Raw genomic sequence first — 21,962 nt, 5'->3', positions numbered from 1 at the left:
TCTTTCAAAATAAATACCCTTCACATTTAACAATGGTATTAGGAACAATCTTTTTTAATTTTATTTGTTTAGTGCAGATTAAATTTATGCACCCATGTATGGAAAAAATCTCTTACAAAAAACATGTTTAGTATTAAATGCTTTAGGCATTACATTATAGAAAATGTAATATGACTTATGCGGCATTGTGCATAATGAGTTTTCCCATTTTGATTGTCATGTCATTATACTTTGGAAAAGCCAAAAATTATGTTGGCAACTTCAATTATGCTTTTTGCAGTTTATATTAATAATCAAGCCTCTATTTTCAACCGTTTGGAATGATATAGAGTGCCAAATAGCAAAGTCAAACACTTATACCTGCCAAGTCTTTATCCTCACTCCATTGTCAGTTCCTATTAAGGTGGAACTGTTCACTAGCACATCAAAGACTTCAGCTTCTGAATTATCAGCCCCTAAGCTTCCAATGCTGCACAGTAATAACAACATCAATACATTTAACCAAACAATTAAAAATTAATCTAAACAAAACTGCAACTTAGAGATGTTTGTGATATAAATCATAAACCTGATTCCATGTCCTGGTCCGCAAGTAATATTTATAGCTCGAACTTGTTGGGACCCACTTACTATGGAAATACAGTCATCACCTTCAATAAAGTAGTGGGAAAAAAATTAGAAATTTTAAAATTCAAGTGAATTTTTTTATTTAATATATTTTTTGTGTTGATCTTCATTTTTACCTGTCATAATATTACAGTCGCTTATGATGATATCCTGAGTCTCCGTGACATGAATACCATCAGTGTTAGGGCTGTCCTCTGTTGCTGTAATCACCATATCCCTAACCCTAACATTCTTGCATCTCTGGATACGAAAATGCATTTGTTGTGCATTTTTTGACTTCAGGTTGCCACTCTCAAGGAGTTGCATTCAACGAAAGTCACAGCCTATGCAACAAATTTTCCAGGAAAAAATAAGTTAGTATGAAAATAGAGCACCATGCATTGTTAAATTATAATAGTTCAAGCTTTATGTTATGAAGAACATTAAGTACTTACAGTTGGCGCATCTTTGCATGGCTGTGAAACAAAAGGAGGAGAGTAAAGAAATAACGGTCAGTATTGAAAATCAATAAATTAAAAATCAAGAAAGATTCAAAAATGGGATAGTCATATATATGTGTTCTTTAAAATTCAATATTTATTGCAAAAATAATAATAATAATTATCATTGGTTATTCAAATATTAATTATTCTATGATTTAGCGGAGATAAATCCAACAGAACAATGTAAAAATGGAATAGGAGTTTTAGTCAATAGAGTCAAACTTCAATAACTTACAAGGTTTTTGTTTATTTTGCAAGAGTTCATCCACCATTTCTTGCCATTCCCATCGATGAGGCCGCCTCCATAAACTCTGAGATTCGTGATACTATCAAACATAATCCAATATGTGAGGCCACTTTTTCCTGTGTTTTCGTATGCTGACATATCAGGCCATGCAATGATTGTTCCATGGATCTAACATGAAGACGCAGGAAACACAGAATAATATTAGAATGAACTACCAGTGATAAACAAATGATTTATCAATAAACATTGCTTTTGAACATATATCTCACCGTAAAGGCAGTATTTAGTTTACATGGGCCTAAAAATGTTATTGGCTTTAGATAGTAGAAACTGTTTTCCGGGACCAAAAGAACACTCCCTGTAGAACATGCCGCATTCCATGCCTTCTGAAATGCCTAAAGCACAATAAAAAAAAAAGGCTAAGAGATTGAGAAATGGACTATTGAATATATATATATATATATATATATATATGTCATGTTTATCATGTTGTTGTTACATTACCTGGGTATCATCTCCATCATCGTTTGGTTTGGCTCCAAAGTCATTCACATTTGCCATTCTTTGAGACAAAGCAGATGGGGTGAATTGACTTTGAGACAGTGAATGTAAGAACCTGCACCGTTAATTAAGGTATTTAATTAATTAATTATGTGAAATTAGAAAATGATTCCATAATTGAACCCAAGGTTGTCAAACTCGCGATTTTACGTAACATCGTGAGGGGATAGTAAAATCGTAAATCGTAAAATCTCCACGAATCGTAAGTTTTACTTTTAAAAATATATAATAAATATAATAATATCCAACTAACATTATAAATAAAAAGACACAAACTCATAACAAAAAATTTAGAGACTAAGTGCTTAGAGTACAAAGTTCATCAAATTCTCAAAGTTAGCATCGTCGTCGTCATCTCCCACGACAACTTGTACTTGTTCTTCAACCATTTCTTCTACTTCCAAGTTTACAACCATGTTTTCTCCACTTTGGATTCCCACCATGTTTTCTTCAATTTGAGTTTCTAAATCCAAGTTTTCCTCTTGTTCTTCATCCAAACCCAAGTCTCCTTCCATGTTAGTTTCATTTTCATCTTCAACAACCCAATCTTCATCCGATGGAAGATCCTCAAGATCATGGATAAGAGGTTTTCTATTATTTTTCTTCTTGGCCAATTTTCTATTAACCATCACAAAAACAACATCATTCAATTTTTTCGTGGTCAGTCGGTTTCTTCTCTTTGTGTGAACCATGCCACTACCACCATTACAAATAGCAAAAGAGAAATAACAAGATAAAAAAACAGAACCACGCCACATAAAAAAAACAGCACCTCCTCAGCACCACCACGGTGCTCCAGTCGCTGGTCGGGTCGTCGGTCTTCAGCCGTTGCAGGTGGCAGTGTCGTACGATGGTGGGGAAGGAAGATGATTGTTTGCCCTTTCTCTTGCAAACGCGCGATGGGGATTTGGGGATTAGGGTTTATTTTTGATAGAAAATAGCTATTGAGTAAACTGGGTTGGGCCAAATCGATTTTTTGTCCAAATATTTTTTTTTTGCCATCACTGCCCATGAATCGCTAACTCGTCCCAAATCGTACGAGTTTGCGATTTTGCACAGTAAAATCGCGATTTTACTGTGCAAAATCAGAATTTCGATTTTACTACCGATTTAACTCGTCAAACAAAGTAAACTCGTAAAATCGTACGATTTTACGAGTTTACTCGCGATTTTGATAACCATGATTGACCCTAATAATTATTAAGAGGCTTTAATAATTATGGTAAATAATTAAGAATGCTGAAAGTCGCTTTTCGGAAGAAAAGTGCAGATACCGGTTCTGCTAGTCGGTATAAATGCGTACCGAAAAAGTATCCCGGAAAATTAAAGTAAGTGCATGATAATTACTAGAATGATATATAGGACTTGTAAAACGAGTTTCAAGTCCAAATAATGAGAACTGGTGCTAGAAACCGGTACTGACTCTGAAAAGCGCGTACCGGAAAGGTGCTCAGAAAAATATAATAAAAATATGATAAATCTTAGAAAATTATGTAGTTTCATAATCCAAAGTTTGGGATTAAAATGCTAAGCATAGAAATTAAAGTTAATACTGTGTGTTTAATGCTTTAGTGCCAATATATACTCTAATCATTGGGCACAAAACTCTAGAACCACTACTCCTACGTGACTTGAGCGGCTGAGTGCACCTTGGCACTGTTTCATTGCTGTGTTCTTCTTCCATAAGAGTCTTGGAGCCATTTCTTCCTTGTTCTTTGTGGTTTCTTCTTCTTAAACACTTGTGTGAGGGAGAGTCACCTTTGGGAAGGGGTTTATGGTGTTGTTTCTGAGTAAGGAGGTCAGCTTGAGAGAGTGTTGGGGGCTGACTTTGGGTTGGTGGAGGGAGTGAACCTTGTGCTTCATTTTTGGAGGTCCAAGGAGCCACCTTTGGTGAGGAAAAGCCTTGCTTGTCTTCCATTTTCGCACACCCTGTGTGGTCAGTAGTTGAGGGGCTGTTGGTGATCTCCAAGAGCATCTCCATTCTGAATTTTGAGCCTTGGTATGTTGTACCACCCTTTAACTTGAGTTTAAATGCTTAAAAATGGTACCTTGATGCATCTAATGGCTAATAGATGATAACTTGTTGTTGGGTAATGTTGAACACGCCTAGAAATGCATGATTAGGTGTTTAAAATCGGTAAAAAGGGAACCTTTTAGGGATATCCTCACGAAAATGCAGAAACTGCATTCTGTCATGAAATATCCGGATATTTGTCGAACAGATATCCGGATATTGCATATCCGGATATGGATAGTGAGATATCCGGATATTGCATATCCGGATATGGTCCCGAGGAATATCCGGATATTCTGGGATTTCGTGGAACAGTAGTTGTGTTGTGTGTACAGTAGGCTATTGGGGGTTTGTGGACCCTAATTTGATGAAGTTGAACTTCTGTATTTAGTGGACTAAGCCAGAATCATGGGATTAAGGGCTTGTGGCTTTGTTAGAAGCTTTAAGACATGAAAATGTAATGAAAATGCGTTGTCTTTAATTTGTATGCATGTGGTACATGTTTATTGATTTATGTTTGGTCCATATCAGATTGTGATATGCTGTGATTGGACTTTGAGCTTGTGGCATTGGATAGCTAGCTTAGAGGTAAGCTCTCGTGTCCTCGGTTTAGCCATGTTGTGGTTCCACCATGTCCCATTGGGATATGGTATATGCATGCTGTGTTACATGCTTTTGATGTTTTGGAAATGTTGTTGAGCTATTGTATGATAGTGCCTTGTTGATATGCATGGAGGTGTTCCACCTATACGGTAAGCCTGAGTATGTAGAACATACAAGAGGGTGAGGTTGTGGGTGAGGTGCAAGCGGTGTTCCTTGTACTACATGTAGGGAATAGACGTATTCCTACATTTCTCTGGCCAGTAGATAGTGATTACACACATGCCATAGATATCTGTTGCACTACATAGTTTTGGAACTGATAATGATATAAATGCTTTTAGAACTTATATTGCACATGTAAGTGAGCTTGGGGTGGAAGATCCTTGAGGACCCCTTGTCCTACTGAGATTTCTTGTTTAGAGATCTCACCCCACGTTTGGGGAATGCTTATTTCAGGGTCAGGTAATGTTGAGACCTCAGGCGGCAGGAGGCCGGAGCTGAGTTAGATTGCTGTTATATTATGCTGCCATGATTGGATGCTGGATTTGCATGTTGTTTATATGCTCATAGCTTCAATTATATTTATGGAGTTTTGTGTTGAGACTGGTTGTTTACTATGTTTATTTGGTGAGCATGGGGATTGTCCATGACACATAGTATTGTTATGTCTTGATTATGTCTTGAGTCTTTTGGTGTTGTAATAATGTATCAGGATATTGTCTGAATTACGAGATGTAATACCGTGATGTAGATACACACTTTATTTATATATTGAGGTATTTCAGTAGATGTCTTATTGCAATTTACATACAGGCGTTATTTTATGAAATTGATTAAGTAATCAAGTTGGTAATTGATAATGACGTTATAATTGAAAAGAAAAAGAATATTCCGCATTTTTAATTAAGCACCGCTTAATATGATGTAATGTTAATATTCCGAGTATACACGGGGTGTCCCACTTCCGAGTAATGCAGAGTCATGGTAAAACCCGGGAGAAACCGCGAGACTTCGGAGGATCGGCCCGATCCTGTCCTGGCTGCATTGGCTGAGATGCAGGCGGCCCGACAAGCCGACCAGGAGGCCATGAGAATGGCAAACCAGGCCATGTTGGACGCCGTTAGAGAGGCGAACAGGAAGGCCACTGAGGACGTGTTGGAGGCCAACCGTCTAGCGAACATGACGATGTTTAGAGTCATGTTGGAGGAGATGAGGAATGGCCCTGATGTTGGTCATGCTCCACCGCCACCACCACCACCACCTCCACCCAGTCTGCAGGATGACTCTCAAAGTCAGATGGGTGATGGCAATCACCTCACGGGGGCCATGCAGACCGTCCCTGTTTTTGTTGAGGATCGTGATGAGATCGACCGTCGGCTGAATGCTTTCCGTAAGCATAAGCCACCTGCCTTTGATGGATCCTTTGATCCTGTTGCTGCGGTGCGTTGGCTACAGGCGTTGGCTACAAGCGTTGGACAAGATATTTCGGGTCATGCAGTGCACAGATCCGCAAAAGTTGATGTTCGCTACTTACATGCTGGAGGGCGATGCCCATGAGTGGTGGACAAACCTTTCTCATGTCTACGAGATGCATGGTCATGTGATGACTTGGCCTATGTTCGAGGATTTCTTCTTGGGTCAGTACTTTCCATATGACGCTCAGGAGAGGCAGCAGGGAGATTTTGACAGATTGGTTCAGGGCTCGTTGTCTGTGGACGAGTACCTGGCCAAGTTCAACCAGTTGGTGAAGTTTGCACACTTCAGGATGGCGAGGCCTACTCCTACATTTCTGGCTGCTAAGTTCCGCAGGGAACTTAGTGAGGATATTGCTGGTTACCTAGCTGGTTCTGCTTCTAGAGATTTTGGGACACTGGTTCAGCAGTGTCGTGATATTGAAGATTACTACAGCTCGAGTAAGGTCAAGAAGGCCAAGGTTGCTGAGGCGACGAAGGTTGCAGCTGGTAGTTCCACTTCTTGGCGAGATAGGAAGTTTGGGAACAAGGGCAAGGGTAAACAGTTGGCAGCTCGGCAGGCGCCGAGTCAGTTCAAGAGGACTTCTGCTCAGGGGAGTGCAACGAGACCTCCTGCTCCCAGGTGTTCGAGATGCGGGAAGACTCATTTTGGGCCGTGCTCTACCGGCCAGTTGATTTGCTTTCAGTGTGGCAAGGAGGGCCACTTCTCCAGAGACTGTCCGTCGGCGACGACGAGGGCTACTGTAGTGCAGGCAGTGCCACTTCAGATGGTTCCCCTTCCACATACTTCGGCACCGGCAGTGCCACCATCTTCTGGGAGAGTTTATACTCTGGATCGTCAGCAGTCGGATCGAGCTCCGAACCTTGTCAGAGGTACTGTTACGATTGGTACATCAGTTGTTGATGTGTTGTTTGACTCTGGGGCTACGCATTCTTTTGTTGCTACCCCGATTGCTGTGGGGCTTAAGTTGCCCAGTGATGTGCTTTCTCCACCGATGCGGGTGACCGCCACCACCGGAGAAAGATGTGATGCTACCACTGTTCATCGCGATGTGGCGTTTCAGTGGGATGGTCGTGAGTTCTCAGTGGATCTGATAGGATTACCGATGGCCAACTTGGAGGTTATTCTGGGCATGGATTGGCTGTCCAGAAATTGTGTGATGATTGACTGTTGTGCCAAGTGTGTAGTGTTGTCTCCGTGTGATTCCACAACCAGTTCCTCGTTGTACATTTGATAACTCATATTTTGTTACACTTATTTGTTACTCTTGGTTGGTATTTTTATGATTTATTTGAATTAAATAAAGGTCTTTTGGGTCAATTCACAATTCTAGATTTTAGTTGAGTTTAATTGATTTTCGTCATAATTTTCCAAATTTACACTACTTCCGTATGTTAACCATATCTCACTCTACAGATGTCCGATTGACTCCGTTCTTGTTGCTTTTGCAGCTAACAGATAGGGCTACAATCGCTATTTCAGCTACTGAAGCCCAATTCGGACGAGAAGATGGTCGAAACTTGATCTCAAGATGACGTGTTTTGCTGGAATTTTATTTTGATGTTTGAACTTGTAATTCACATTAGGACCCAATGTGTTTAGGGCCCAAGGCCATGTTTTATTATTTTATTTTATTTTATTCAGCTTTTATTTTATGTTTAGACTGAAGCGGTGAAACCCTAGCCGTCCTGCGTGATGGCTATTTAAGGGAGACTCTAGGAAACCCTTCGGCAGTCAGTTTTTACTACAGAAAAGTTCTCTCTGAGTTTTTATTCAATTGCGTTCTTCTTCTTCTTCTTCTTCTTCTTCTTCTTCTTATTTTTTGAATTATGTTTACCTTAGCCATGCGAGGCTAAGAACCTTTTAATCAACCTAAGGGTAATGGATTCCATGGATTAGTCTTGAGGATCTGCGTTTATTTCAAATCAGTTTTGTTTCCCCTCCCAACTCAGATTGATATCGTGTGATCGTGGATATTCAATCTGAGGTTCGCGATTGCGATTATGGAAAGGGATTAATCATCAGATTTGATGATTAGGTTGATTGACCCTATGACCTTAAATCAAGCGGGTTGATACTCTGCGATTGTATGAGTAGAAGCATCGTCTTTGATCAAATGCTAAGCAATCGCTTAGAGAGGGTTGTCAATTGGAAATAAGGATTCTGATTCGATTGACAAATCAATCACGATTCTGATATCTTCTTATCCGAGGAAAGACGTCCATGGAACCCAAACCTTAGGTTGATTGTTTTTAATTACGAATTTTATATCCAATTTTATCTTCTGCCTTTTTAAATTATTAAACTGAAATCAAAACAAACCCCCCTTTTATTTTCTGTCATCATCAACGATTTTTACCCAAGCAATTTCCTTGAGAGAGACGACTTAGGGTTTCCACTCTACTACAAATTTTCTGAACCCTAAAGAATTAATTTTTAATTTGCGCGAGTTCGACAGCTCGTGTCAACATTTTGTTGCTGCAGGCTAGGAGAGCCTTGAGAGCAGGGGCATTTGGTTATGTCATGTTGGGAGGTTTGGTGAGTGGTATACAGGTGGACATCACCGGCATTCCTGTGGTGAGGGAGTTCCTTGAGGTGTTTCCTGAGGAGATTCCTGAGTTTCCGCCACAGAGGGAGATAGAGTTCTTCATAGATCTGTTGCCTGGTGTGGGGCCGATTTCTTTAGCTCCATACCGGATGTCGCCACCGGAGTTGGCAGAGCTGAAGAAACATATTGAGGATCTTTCAGCGAAAGATTTTATTAGACCGAGTGTGTCTCCTTGGGGAGCACCGATTATCTTTGTGAAGAAGAAGGACGGGACAATGCGATTGTGCACCGACTACAGGCAGTTGAACAAGGTGACAATCAAGAACAAGTATCCCCTTCCTCGGATTGATGATCTGTTGGATCAGCTCAGGGGTGCTTGTGTGTATTCCAAGATTGATCTCCGGTCCGGATACCATCAGATTCGGGTAAAGCCGGAGGATGTCCCGAAGACCGCATTTCGCTCGAGATATGGTCATTTTGAGTACTTGGTGATTCCGTTCGGTCTCACCAATGCACCTGCTGTGTTCATGGATTACAAGAACCGGATTTTCCAGCCGTACCTGGATCATTTTGTGATCGTCTTCATTGACGATATTTTGATTTACTCCAAGACGGAGGAGGAGCATGTGGGGCATTTGAGAACTGTTCTGCAAGTGCTGAAGGAGAAGAAGTTGTATGTGAAGCCTTCCAAATGTGAGTTCTGGCTCAAGTCTGTGAAGTTTCTTTGGCATGTTATTTCTGCTGAGGGAGTTGCAGTGGATCCAAACAAGATTGAGGCCGTACTGGATTGGGAGAGACCCAAGACAGTTACGGAAGTAAGGAGCTTTCTGGGTTTGGCAGGTTACTATCGGAGGTTCATCAAGGGATTCTCCACCATGGTTTTGCCATTGACTCGCCTTACTCGGAAGGAGACTCCATTTGTGTGGACTCACGAGTGTGAGGTCTGTTTTTAGGAGTTGAAGGAGAGACTGACTACTGCTCCTGTGTTGGTCCTTCCTGATCCTGCGCTTGAGATTGAGCTTTACACTGACGCCTCCGGGATTGGGCTAGGTTGTGTGTTGATGCAGTTGGGCAAAGTGATTGCCTATGCTTTGAGGCAGTTGAAACCTCATGAGGAGAACTACCCTACTCATGACTTGGAGTTGGCTGCTATTGTGTTTGCTTTCAAGATTTGGAGGCATTATCTTTTTGGTTTGAGGTTTGTGGTGTTCAGTGACCACAAGAGTTTGAAGTACCTGTTCAACCAGAAGGAGTTGAACATGAGGCAGAGGAGATGGATGAAGTTCATAAAGGACTACGACTTCGAGCTGAGGTATCATCCTGGCAAGGCCAATGTGGTAGCTGATGCTTTGAGTCGGAAATCCAGTAGTTCATCCAGTTTGTACTTGGTAACTTTGATGTGATTGAGAAGTTCCGCAACTTGGCAGTGACCGCTCCGTGTGAGAGTGTACTTCTCGAGTTGGAAGCATCTGATGTTGTGAACGAGCTGCTAGAAAAGATTAAAGAGGCACAAGTTCAGAGAGAGTGTATGGATTATGTGAAGAACCAAGACGGTGTGTCTTGGAATGATGATGGATTGCTTTTGTTTCAGCAGAGGATTGTAGTTCCTTGAGGCCCGTTGACAGAAGAGGTTATGGCAGAAGGCCATAAGGGTCAGTTTTCTATCCACCCTGGTGCTACAAAGATGTATCAAGACTTGAAGAAGAACTTCTGGTGGTCGGGCATGAAGAAAGATGTTGCTATCTTTGGGTCCAAGTGTTTGGTTTGCCAGAAGGTAAAGATTGAGCATCAGAGACCGTCTGGTGAACTTCAACCTCTTGAAGTACGTACCACAGTGGAAGTGGGAAGGTATTTCCATGGACTTCGTGGTGGGATTGCCGAAGACTCAGGCGGGTTGTGACTCTATTTGGGTCATTGTGGACAGACTGACGAAGTCTGCCCATTTTCTTCTAGTGAAGGTGAGCTTCACTACAGAGTAGTTGGCCAAGCTTTATGTCCGCGAGATTGTGAGGCTTCACGGGGTGCCCGAGAGTATCATTAATGATAGGGACCCGAAGTTCACATCTCGGTTCTGCGAGGCGCTGCAGGAGGCTTTTGGTACACAGTTTAGATTGAGTACCGCCTATCACCCTCAGACTGATGGACAGACTGAGAGGACCATCCAGACCTTGGAGGACATGTTGCGAGCTTGCACGTTGGAGCAGGGCTCGGCATGGGATAGGTACCTTCCATTGGTTGAGTTTTCTTACAACAACAGCTTTCATGTTAGCCTGGGCATGGCGCTCTACGAAGCACTGTATGGTAGGAGGTGTCAGATTCCTACTTGTTGGTCTGAGGTTGGGGACAAGGAGCTTTTTGGCTTGGACTCTGTCCAATATACCACCTTGCAGATCCAGATGATCCGTGAAAAGTTGAAGCAGGCGCAGAATCGCCAAAAGAGCTACTATGATGTCAAGCATCGTCCGCTGGAGTTCAGTGAGGGTGAGCACGTGTTTGTGAGACTTTCACCTGTCACTGATGTTGGTCGGGCACTCGGAGTGAGGAAGCTGAACCCGCGATATATTGGGCCATACCAGATCCTTGGTAGAGTAGGACCTGTTGCCTACCGGCTTGCCTTGCCTCCGAACCTGGCTAACATCCACGACGTGTTTCATGTGTCTCAGCTTCGGAAGTACATAGCAGATCCTTCGCACGTGGTGCAACCGGATAATGTGGAGGTTCGGGAGAACCTGAAGACTCCCGTCGGACCACTCAGAATTCTCGATCGTGGCGAGAAGCAGCTGAGGAGCAAGATCATTCCAATGGTCAAGGTGCAGTGGACCGGAAGAACTCCTGAGGAGTGTACATGGGAGCGTGAGGACGAGCTTCTCCAGCAGTACCCCGAGTTTCGACCAGGTATGTTTCTGATTTTGAGGTCAAAATCCTAAAAAGGTGGGGTGAATGTAAGAACCTGCACCGTTAATTAAGGTATTTAATTAATTAATTATGTGAAATTAGAAAATGATTCCATAATTGACCCTAATAATTATTAAGAGGCTTTAATAATTATGGTAAGTGATTAAGAATACTGAAAGTCGCTTTTCGGAAGACAACTGCAGATACCGGTTCTGCTAGTCGGTATAAATGCGTACCGAAAAAGTATCCCAGAAAATTAAAGTAAGTGCATGATAATTACTAGAATGATATATAGGACTTGTAAAACGAGTTTCAAGTCCAAATAATGAGAACTGGTGCTAGAAACCAGTATTGGCTCTGAAAAGCGCGTACCAGAAAGGTGCTCAGAAAAATATAATAAAAATATGATAAATCTTAGAAAATTATGTAGTTTTATAATCCAAAGTTTGGGATTAAAATGGTAAGCGTAGCAATTAAAGTTAATATTGTGTGTTTAATGCTTTAGTGCCTATATATACTCTAATCATTGGGCACAAAACCCCAGAACCAATACTCCTACGTGACTTGAGCAGCTGAGTGCACCTTGGCACTGTTTCATTGCTGTGTTCTTCTTCCTTGAGAGTCTTGGAGTCATTTCTTCCTTGTTCTTTGTGGTTTCTTCTTCTTAAACATTTGTGTGAGGGAGAGTCACCTTTCGGAAGGGGTTTGTGGTGCTGTTTCTGAGTAAGGAGGTCAGCTTGAGAGAGTGTTGGGGGCTGACTTTGGGTTGGTGGAGGGAGTGAACCTTGTGCTTCATTTTTGGAGGTCCAAGGAGCCACCTTTGGTGAGGAAGAGTCTCGCTTGTCTTCCATTTTCGCACACCCTGTGTGGTCAGTAGTTGAGGGGCTGTTGGTGAGCTCCAAGAGCATCTCCATTCTGAGTTTTGAGCCTTGGTATGTTGTACCACCCTTTAACTTGAGTTTAAATGCTTAAAAATGGTACCTTTATGCATCTAATGGCTAAAAGATGATAACTTGTTGTTGGGTAATGTTGAACACGCCTAGAAATGCATGATTAGGTGTTTAAAATCGGTAAAAAGGAACCTTTTAGGGATATCTTCACGAAAATGCAGAAACTACATTATGTCGTGAAATATCCGGATATTTGTCGAACAGATATCCGGATATGGGGTTTTGGGATATCTGGATATTGGATATCCAGATATGTGAATCTGTATATCCGGATATTGAGATATCCGGATATGGTCCCGAGGAATATCCGGATATTCTGGGATTTCGTAGAACAGTAGCTGTGTTGTGTGTACAGTAGGCTATTGGAGGGTTTGTGGACCCTAGTTTGATGAAGTTGAACTTCTGTATTTAGTGGACTAAGCCAGAATCATGGGATTAAGGGCTTGTGGATTTTTTATAAGCTTTAAGACATGAAAACGTAATGAAAATGCGTTGTCTTTAATTTGTATGCATGTGGTACATGTTTATTGATTTATGTTTGGTCCATATCAGATTGTGATCTGCTGTGATTGGACTTTGAGCTTGTGGCATTGGATAGCTAGCTTAGAGGTAAGCTGTCGTGTCCTCGGTTTAGCCATATTGTGGTTCCACCATGTCCCATGGGAATATGGTATATGCAAGCTGTGTTACATGCTTTTGATGTTTTGGAAATGCTGTTGAGCTATTGTATGATAGTGCCTTGTTGATATGCGTGGAGGTGTTCCACCTATACGGTAAGCCTGAGTATGTAGAACATACAAGAGGGTGAGGCTGTGGGTGAGGTGCAAGCGGTGTTCCTTGTACTACATGTAGGGAATAACCGTATTCCTACATTTCTCTGGCCAGTAGATAGTGATTACACACATGCCATAGATATTCTCTGCACTACATAGTTTTGGAACTGATAATGATATAAATTCTTTTAGAACTTATATTGCACATGTAAGTGAGCTTGGGGTGGAAGATCCTTGAGGACCCCTTGTCTTACTGAGATTTCTTGTTTAGAGATCTCACCCACGTTTGAGGAATGCTTATTTCAGGGTCAGGTAATGTTGAGACCTCAGGCGGCAGGAGGCCGGAGCTGAGTTAGATTGCTGTTATATTATGCTGCCAAATTGGATGCTGGATTTGCATGTTGTTTATATGCTCATAGCTTCAGTTATGTTTATGGAGTTTTGTGTTGAGACTGGTTGTTTACTATGTTTATTTGGTGAGCATGGGGATTGTCCATGGCACATAGTATTGTTATGTCTTGATTATGTCTTGAGTCTTTTGGTGTTGTAATAATGTATCAGGATATTGTCCGGATTACGAGATATAATACCGTGATGTAGATACACACTTTATTTATATATTGAGGTATTTCAGTAGATGTCTTATTGCAATTTACATACAGGCGTTATTTTATGAAATTGATTAAGTAATCAAATTGGTAATTGATAATAACGTTATAATTGAAAAGAAATAGAATATTCCGTATTTTTAATTGAGCACCACTTAATAGACTTTTTGACCCTTTTGCCCCTGATTAAATAATTAATAACCAATTTGCCCCTCCCCCAGAACTATCCACCATCCTGCCCCCATTTAGTCGATTAAGTTGCACTTTTAATCGACTAAATGGGCAAAACTCAGAAATCATGAAACGCGAATTTTAGTCGACTAAAAACTCACCTTAATCGACTACATTGTTTGCACTTTTAGTCGACTAAGAACATTATTTAGTCGACTAAATATCGCAGATCAGGTTTTTTAAAAACCCCCCCATTTCGCAAAGGGGGTTATTTTCAAACCCTAATCGACTAAATCGCTCCATTCTGTCCCCTCTCTCCAACCAAGTCCGAATCTCAACCCTTGAAGGTGCGATTGAAGCATCCTTGGTTCACACTTGCGAAATCGACATTTAGGTAACGTATTCTGACTTGCATTTGGTTTTAAGTTTAGGTTTTTTTTTGTTTTCTCCATGCATTTGATTTCTGTTTGAGGTTTTGTGGATTTAGGTTAGGGGTAGGGTGCTAAGTTTGTTGTGAGGGTGAGGGTTAGGGTTGATGTGGTGCCTTAGGCTTAGGGTTATGGTTATGTTAGGGTTAGGGTTAGGGTTAGGGTTAGGGTTTATGTTGCTGTTTTGTTTGGGTTGTAGTGTTAGGGCTAGGTGTGGTTTTTTGTGATGTGCTAGGGTTAGGGTTAGGGTTTCTGATTTAGGGTTAGGGTTAGGGTTTATGTTTTCTGTTTTATTTTAGGATTAGGTTTTGTTTTTTATATTGAATTTTAATTTTTTTGATATTGTTATTGTTCATTGATATTGTTTTCACTTGCATTGTAGGTACAGTTGTTCCCATGGCTGGCCGTAGAAGATCGTCTAGCACTGGAAATGAGAGACGACAGAAGCTACGACAAGACCGTCCGTCTTCGTCAAGGCCACAAAAGGAAGAGCCCGCTGCTGTCGACCTCCCATTCGGATACTTGTTCGAGAATGACCCCGTGGTTCATGAATCTTTTGTCTGTGACTTTGTTAACCGACCGATTTGTGGGGCCAAATCACTTGATACAGCCTTTTTTGAACAAGAAGGTTTTAACATTGTGAGGTGGTTGGAGGAATCACATCTTAGGACCTTGGCTGAACTGTCGTGTTCATATTCTGAGCTGCATGTACGGGCCTTCTACCATAACCTCAGCTACGTACAGGGTGAGCTGAGGTCTAGGGTCTGCGGGGTGGAGATCATCATAACCTCAGCTACCACAACCAATCATCCAATCTCTCACCTGGTGGAACAATGGCAAACGCAATAGGCAGAATGAATCCATCACCATCCTGTGACGTAGCAATCAAGAGGGTACCTTTGTATTTCCCGTACAGGTGCGTGCCATCAATTTGGATTATGGGTTTACAATATTTGAAAGCCTCAATGCACTGGTGAAAAGTCCAAAATACCCTGCGAAAGACAGCCTTATCGTTGTAGACACGTCGTTCGTCACAACACTGATCCGTATCAATCTTGAACACAGAACCAGGATTTATCTGTGTCATGTAGGTCAGCCAACCAGGTAAGATGGCATATGATTTTTCCCAGTCCCCAAACAACTTCACAATGGCCTTCATTTTAGCCTTCCAAGCCTTCCTATAAGATATGTTGTATCCATACAAACTTTGTACCCTCTCCTGAATACTAACCTAATGTGTTACATGAAGTCGTAATATAAGAATTTATTCCAATCCAGTTTGTGAAATATGAATGCTTTGGGATTAACGTTACAGTAGTTATTATTAGTTATTTTATATTTAAAATAGATTATAATAAAAATATTATTGAAAGAATTTTTTAAAAATTCCTAAATTAAAGCTAAACATCAGTGAATTCAGGTGGAAAGATTAACATGCCAATTTCTCGTTTAAATTCTTCATAGCTAAGTAATAATAAGTAAAAGGTGTAAATGGATCAGGTGATTTAAGAGGGGTACATTTTATATCATGTCGGATTCGGCCTATTATATATAGTCAAATAGAATAGACTCAAGCTTTAAAAAAGTATATTTAGAAAGAAGGTCATAGACTTTCTTTTACATGCCGGACCTGTAAATCTGCAGGTCGGCCTATATCATATTATTTATTTTAAATAAAAGTACTATTTTAATGATTTTAAATAATAAAATACTATTACTTTAATTACTTTTTTAATTATTGAACGTCTAATAAGCTTAAACAAGCTAACTTGTCTGGGCCAAGATTTTTATTTTTTAAATATAGGTCAAGCCAAATTTATAATTTGGATCTACACAAGGTTAATAGACCATGTCAAACTTAAATTATTTTACACAAAGCTAATCTATTTAATGCAAAGTTTAGCCCCGTCCGACCCATTTACATCCTTACTAATCAATAAACAATAAAAAAGCCTAATAAGGACGCCATAAAATTAGCAACTACATATATCATATGGAAGAAATATTGCTTTCATCAAGAGATCTACAAAAGGAACCCAGGAAATGATTTGGGGTGAAATTGGGCCGAGCCGGCCCACAGTGTCCTACACCTCAACCTACGTTAAGTCAGATCTGACCTAGTATATTTTGTAAAATAAGCCAGGCTCCGGCCTTGGAAATAGTTTTTTAATAAATAGGCGATATGCTCACTTTTACAAGGCCTGGCCTATAAGCATACAGATTGGCCTGTATTGTACTATTTATTTTAAATAAAATAAAATAAGTATGACTTGAAAAAAATATAAATTTAATCAACTAACATTCTTATATAATTTAATTATATTTGATTAAATTTTAATAAAAATCTAACTTTATTTGTCACGTAGGAGAAACCAACGTCTCAGCATGTTAGATTGTGTATATGAATATATTAAAAGATTTTTGGGAGAGGTTATACTTACTATTTTTTTTTCTTACTATCAAATTTTAACCGCTGATTTCCGTCAATCTAACGATTATAATTTATTGGATCACACTTATTAATTAATCATTAATTATCAGTAAATTATAGCTGTTAGATTTACAAAAATCAACGGTTAGGATTTGGTAGTAAGAAAAATTTGTAGTAAGTATAACCTTCCCAAGGTTTTTTTTGTTTCTTAATCTTTTTTGTTTCTCTTCTTTAATCTTATTTTTTGTTTTCCACATTTACAAATTATTTGTCAACTTATGTAACTTTGAAATTGTATTTGCAGAGGACATGATGAGAAATTTTTGGCTACTACAAGTATCATATTGTGTTTGTTAGATTCACGTAATTATTTTAATTTACATAGTATGCATTTGTTTGTTAGATCTAACGAAATATATACAATTTAGTTTGAACATTTTGATTTTGAGAGTGACTTAAATGTAAATTGTGATAAATTGTTGTTGTGATTTATGACTTTTTTTGGACGTTAAAACTGTGGTTTTTGTTTAAACAACATAATTTGAGCTTTTTTTGTGAAGTTGATTCTTAGTTTTGCTAAGAAGTTAAAATTAACAGGCTAACGGATTCTTAAAATTTTTCTGAGAAAATAAGATTTCTTGGAATTAAAATTGTGAATAAAAGTTACTTTTTGTTAGAGTTAAAAAAATGTTCAATTTTTCTTTGAAGCTATTTGGTAATTATATAAAGTTCTTTTTAGAGTTTTGAAGGAAAGGAGATGAAATAATTTGTTATTAGGATAAATAATAAAATTTATAAATAAAATTTTAAAATAAGAGTAAAATAAAAAAATAAATATGAGAATTTCAAAATGTTGAAATATATCTTAAAAAAAGCTCTTTCGGGAAGCTTTTAACTTTTTTATCAAGAGGTGATATTTTTGGATTCCCATCTAGTGAAATTTTTTTATATAATTTATAGGAAATAAATAACACAGTTTTAATATTTTCACTTGTTTTAAACAAAATAAAAATTATTGATAAAATTTACCGTTATTCTTTGTCCGTGCAAAGATATAGTAGGACAAATTAATTTTTATATAAAAAGTTTAAATACCTTATATTAGATAATATTTGCTCTTGTCCTAAGAGGTCTTTAGGTTGGTTATTGGAATAAATGTTTTTTATATTTAAAAATTTCCTTTAATATATTAAACTATAATTATTTTATTTAAATTTATGTCAAATATTAAAAAAAGACATATATAATTAATTAAAAAAATTAAAAATCAAAAGAATACAAGTTAATAAGTCTCTTTTTATGGCAAATATAACAAATGATTAAATTTCTTAATACTGGACAGAATCCTATCAAAACCAAAAAAAATCTCTATTATAATAGGCAGCTAAACTTTAAAATTATATAAAATCTCTTGATTTAATTAAGAAAGTTACAATTTTCTGAGATAATCACAAATTCCTTAATTTTAATGATTAAGATTTCGTTATATTTCATCCATTACCCAACAATATGTTTATTATATATGCTTTGAGCATTCGTTTTATCTTTGTTATATATCTATTTTTCTTCTACACATCTCGATCCATTCATTGCAAAACTAACACTAGAATTAAAACAAAACAAAAAGACCATAGTTTATTCAAAATAAAATAAAATTAGACTAGCAACACGAATATGCATTGCACATCGCTCAATTATCATGATAAATTTCATGCAATGCTATATATCATATCATAGAAACAATTGGTCTATATAAAGGACATGCAGTTCGAGAACATTTAGTAATCACCTGCTCTGGGCATGGAGTTGACTGGTCACAGTACTTTTGATCTATGAATATGGGATTATAAACATTTTGCATCTCTATGTTCATAAATCTTATGTTTCTTGCAAAACCAGAACCTCCCTGTGTTGAGATAGAGAAAAATAAATAAATAAGATATATAACATGATTAAAACACCTCTCATCTTTCAAAATAAATACCCTTCACATTTAACAATGGTATTAGGAACAATCTTTTTTAATTTTATTTGTTTAGTGCAGATTAAATTTATGCACCCATGTATGGAAAAAATCTCTTACAAAAAACATGTTTAGTATTAAATGCTTTAGGCATTACATTATAGAAAATGTAATATGACTTATGCGGCATTGTGCATAATGAGTTTTCCCATTTTGATTGTCATGTCATTATACTTTGGAAAAGCCAAAAATTATGTTGGCAACTTCAATTATGCTTTTTGCAGTTTATATTAATAATCAAGCCTCTATTTTCAACCGTTTGGAATGATATAGAGTGCCAAATAGCAAAGTCAAACACTTATACCTGCCAAGTCTTTATCCTCACTCCATTGTCAGTTCCTATTAAGGTGGAACTGTTCACTAGCACATCAAAGACTTCAGCTTCTGAATTATCAGCCCCTAAGCTTCCAATGCTGCACAGTAATAACAACATCAATACATTTAACCAAACAATTAAAAATTAATCTAAACAAAACTGCAACTTAGAGATGTTTGTGATATAAATCATAAACCTGATTCCATGTCCTGGTCCGCAAGTAATATTTATAGCTCGAACTTGTTGGGACCCACTTACTATGGAAATACAGTCATCACCTTCAATAAAGTAGTGGGAAAAAAATTAGAAATTTTAAAATTCAAGTGAATTTTTTTATTTAATATATTTTTTGTGTTGATCTTCATTTTTACCTGTCATAATATTACAGTCGCTTATGATGATATCCTGAGTCTCCGTGACATGAATACCATCAGTGTTAGGGCTGTCCTCTGTTGCTGTAATCACCATATCCCTAACCCTAACATTCTTGCATCTCTGGATACGAAAATGCATTTGTTGTGCATTTTTTGACTTCAGGTTGCCACTCTCAAGGAGTTGCATTCAACGAAAGTCACAGCCTATGCAACAAATTTTCCAGGAAAAAATAAGTTAGTATGAAAATAGAGCACCATGCATTGTTAAATTATAATAGTTCAAGCTTTATGTTATGAAGAACATTAAGTACTTACAGTTGGCGCATCTTTGCATGGCTGTGAAACAAAAGGAGGAGAGTAAAGAAATAACGGTCAGTATTGAAAATCAATAAATTAAAAATCAAGAAAGATTCAAAAATGGGATAGTCATATATATGTGTTCTTTAAAATTCAATATTTATTGCAAAAATAATAATAATAATTATCATTGGTTATTCAAATATTAATTATTCTATGATTTAGCGGAGATAAATCCAACAGAACAATGTAAAAATGGAATAGGAGTTTTAGTCAATAGAGTCAAACTTCAATAACTTACAAGGTTTTTGTTTATTTTGCAAGAGTTCATCCACCATTTCTTGCCATTCCCATCGATGAGGCCGCCTCCATAAACTCTGAGATTCGTGATACTATCAAACATAATCCAATATGTGAGGCCACTTTTTCCTGTGTTTTCGTATGCTGACATATCAGGCCATGCAATGATTGTTCCATGGATCTAACATGAAGACGCAGGAAACACAGAATAATATTAGAATGAACTACCAGTGATAAACAAATGATTTATCAATAAACATTGCTTTTGAACATATATCTCACCGTAAAGGCAGTATTTAGTTTACATGGGCCTCAAAATGTTATTGGCTTTAGATAGTAGAAACTGTTTTCCGGGACCAAAAGAACACTCCCTGTAGAACATGCCGCATTCCATGCCTTCTGAAATGCCTAAAGCACAATAAAAAAAAAGGCTAAGAGATTGAGAAATGGACTATTGAATATATATATATATATATATATATATATATATATATATATATATATATATATATATATATATATGTCATGTTTATCATGTTGTTGTTACATTACCTGGGTATCATCTCCATCATCGTTTGGTTTGGCTCCAAAGTCATTCACATTTGCCATTCTTTGAGACAAAGCAGATGGGGTGAATTGACTTTGAGACAGTGAATGTAAGAACCTGCACCGTTAATTAAGGTATTTAATTAATTAATTATGTGAAATTAGAAAATGATTCCATAATTGAACCCAAGGTTGTCAAACTCGCGATTTTACGTAACATCGTGAGTGGATAGTAAAATCGTAAATCGTAAAATCTCCACGAATCGTAAGTTTTACTTTTAAAAATATATAATAAATATAATAATATCCAACTAACATTATAAATAAAAAGACACAAACTCATAACAAAAAATTTAGAGACTAAGTGCTTAGAGTACAAAGTTCATCAAATTCTCAAAGTTAGCATCGTCGTCGTCATCTCCCACGACAACTTGTACTTGTTCTTCAACCATTTCTTCTACTTCCAAGTTTACAACCATGTTTTCTCCACTTTGGATTCCCACCATGTTTTCTTCAATTTGAGTTTCTAAATCCAAGTTTTCCTCTTGTTCTTCATCCAAACCCAAGTCTCCTTCCATGTTAGTTTCATTTTCATCTTCAACAACCCAATCTTCATCCGATGGAAGATCCTCAAGATCATGGATAAGAGGTTTTCTATTATTTTCTTCTTGGCCAATTTTCTATTAACCATCACAAAAACAACATCATTCAATTTTTTCGTGGTCAGTCGGTTTCTTCTCTTTGTGTGAACCATGCCACTACCACCATTACAAATAGCAAAAGAGAAATAACAAGATAAAAAAACAGAACCACGCCACATAAAAAAAACAACACCTCCTCAGCACCACCACGGTGCTCCAGTCGCTGGTCGGGTCGTCGGTCTTCAGCCGTTGCAGGTGGCAGTGTCGTACGATGGTGGGGAAGGAAGATGATTGTTTGCCCTTTCTCTTGCAAACGCGCGATGGGGATTTGGGGATTAGGGTTTATTTTTGATAGAAAATAGCTATTGAGTAAACTGGGTTGGGCCAAATCGATTTTTTGTCCAAATTTTTTTTTTTTGCCATCACTGCCCATGAATCGCTAACTCGTCCCAAATCGTACGAGTTTGCGATTTTGCACAGTAAAATCGCGATTTTACTGTGCAAAATCAGAATTTCGATTTTACTACCGATTTAACTCGTCAAACAAAGTAAACTCGTAAAATCGTACGATTTTACGAGTTTACTCGCGATTTTGATAACCATGATTGACCCTAATAATTATTAAGAGGCTTTAATAATTATGGTAAATAATTA

The 21,962-nt window shown here is 38.0% G+C and overlaps 1 protein-coding gene and 1 pseudogene across 1 annotated transcript; both read right to left on the bottom strand.

The window, feature by feature from the left end:
- Nucleotides 1-360: 360 nt before the first annotated feature.
- LOC133301356 (polygalacturonase QRT2-like) lies at nucleotides 361-2,197 on the bottom strand (the record flags this gene model as incomplete). The annotated part of the gene is given in 9 exon segments (XM_061500984.1): nucleotides 361-469; nucleotides 569-650; nucleotides 744-914; nucleotides 917-950; nucleotides 1,062-1,082; nucleotides 1,345-1,524; nucleotides 1,626-1,751; nucleotides 1,861-1,972; nucleotides 2,190-2,197. Coding segments are annotated over 9 exon segments (843 nt in total), but the record flags the coding sequence as incomplete, so codon positions are not given.
- Nucleotides 2,198-18,408: 16,211 nt separating this feature from the next.
- On the bottom strand, nucleotides 18,409-21,347 carry LOC133301358 (polygalacturonase-like; annotated as a pseudogene).
- Nucleotides 21,348-21,962: the final 615 nt, after the last annotated feature.

This window comes from Gastrolobium bilobum, unplaced genomic scaffold (assembly GCF_033153095.1).
Source record: "Gastrolobium bilobum isolate Gb01-03AN ecotype WA unplaced genomic scaffold, APGP_CSIRO_Gbil_v1 utg266191, whole genome shotgun sequence".
Lineage (NCBI taxonomy): Eukaryota > Viridiplantae > Streptophyta > Magnoliopsida > Fabales > Fabaceae > Gastrolobium > Gastrolobium bilobum.
The sequence above is the reverse complement of the archived record's forward strand: the minus strand, read 5'-3'. Positions and strand labels throughout refer to the sequence as shown.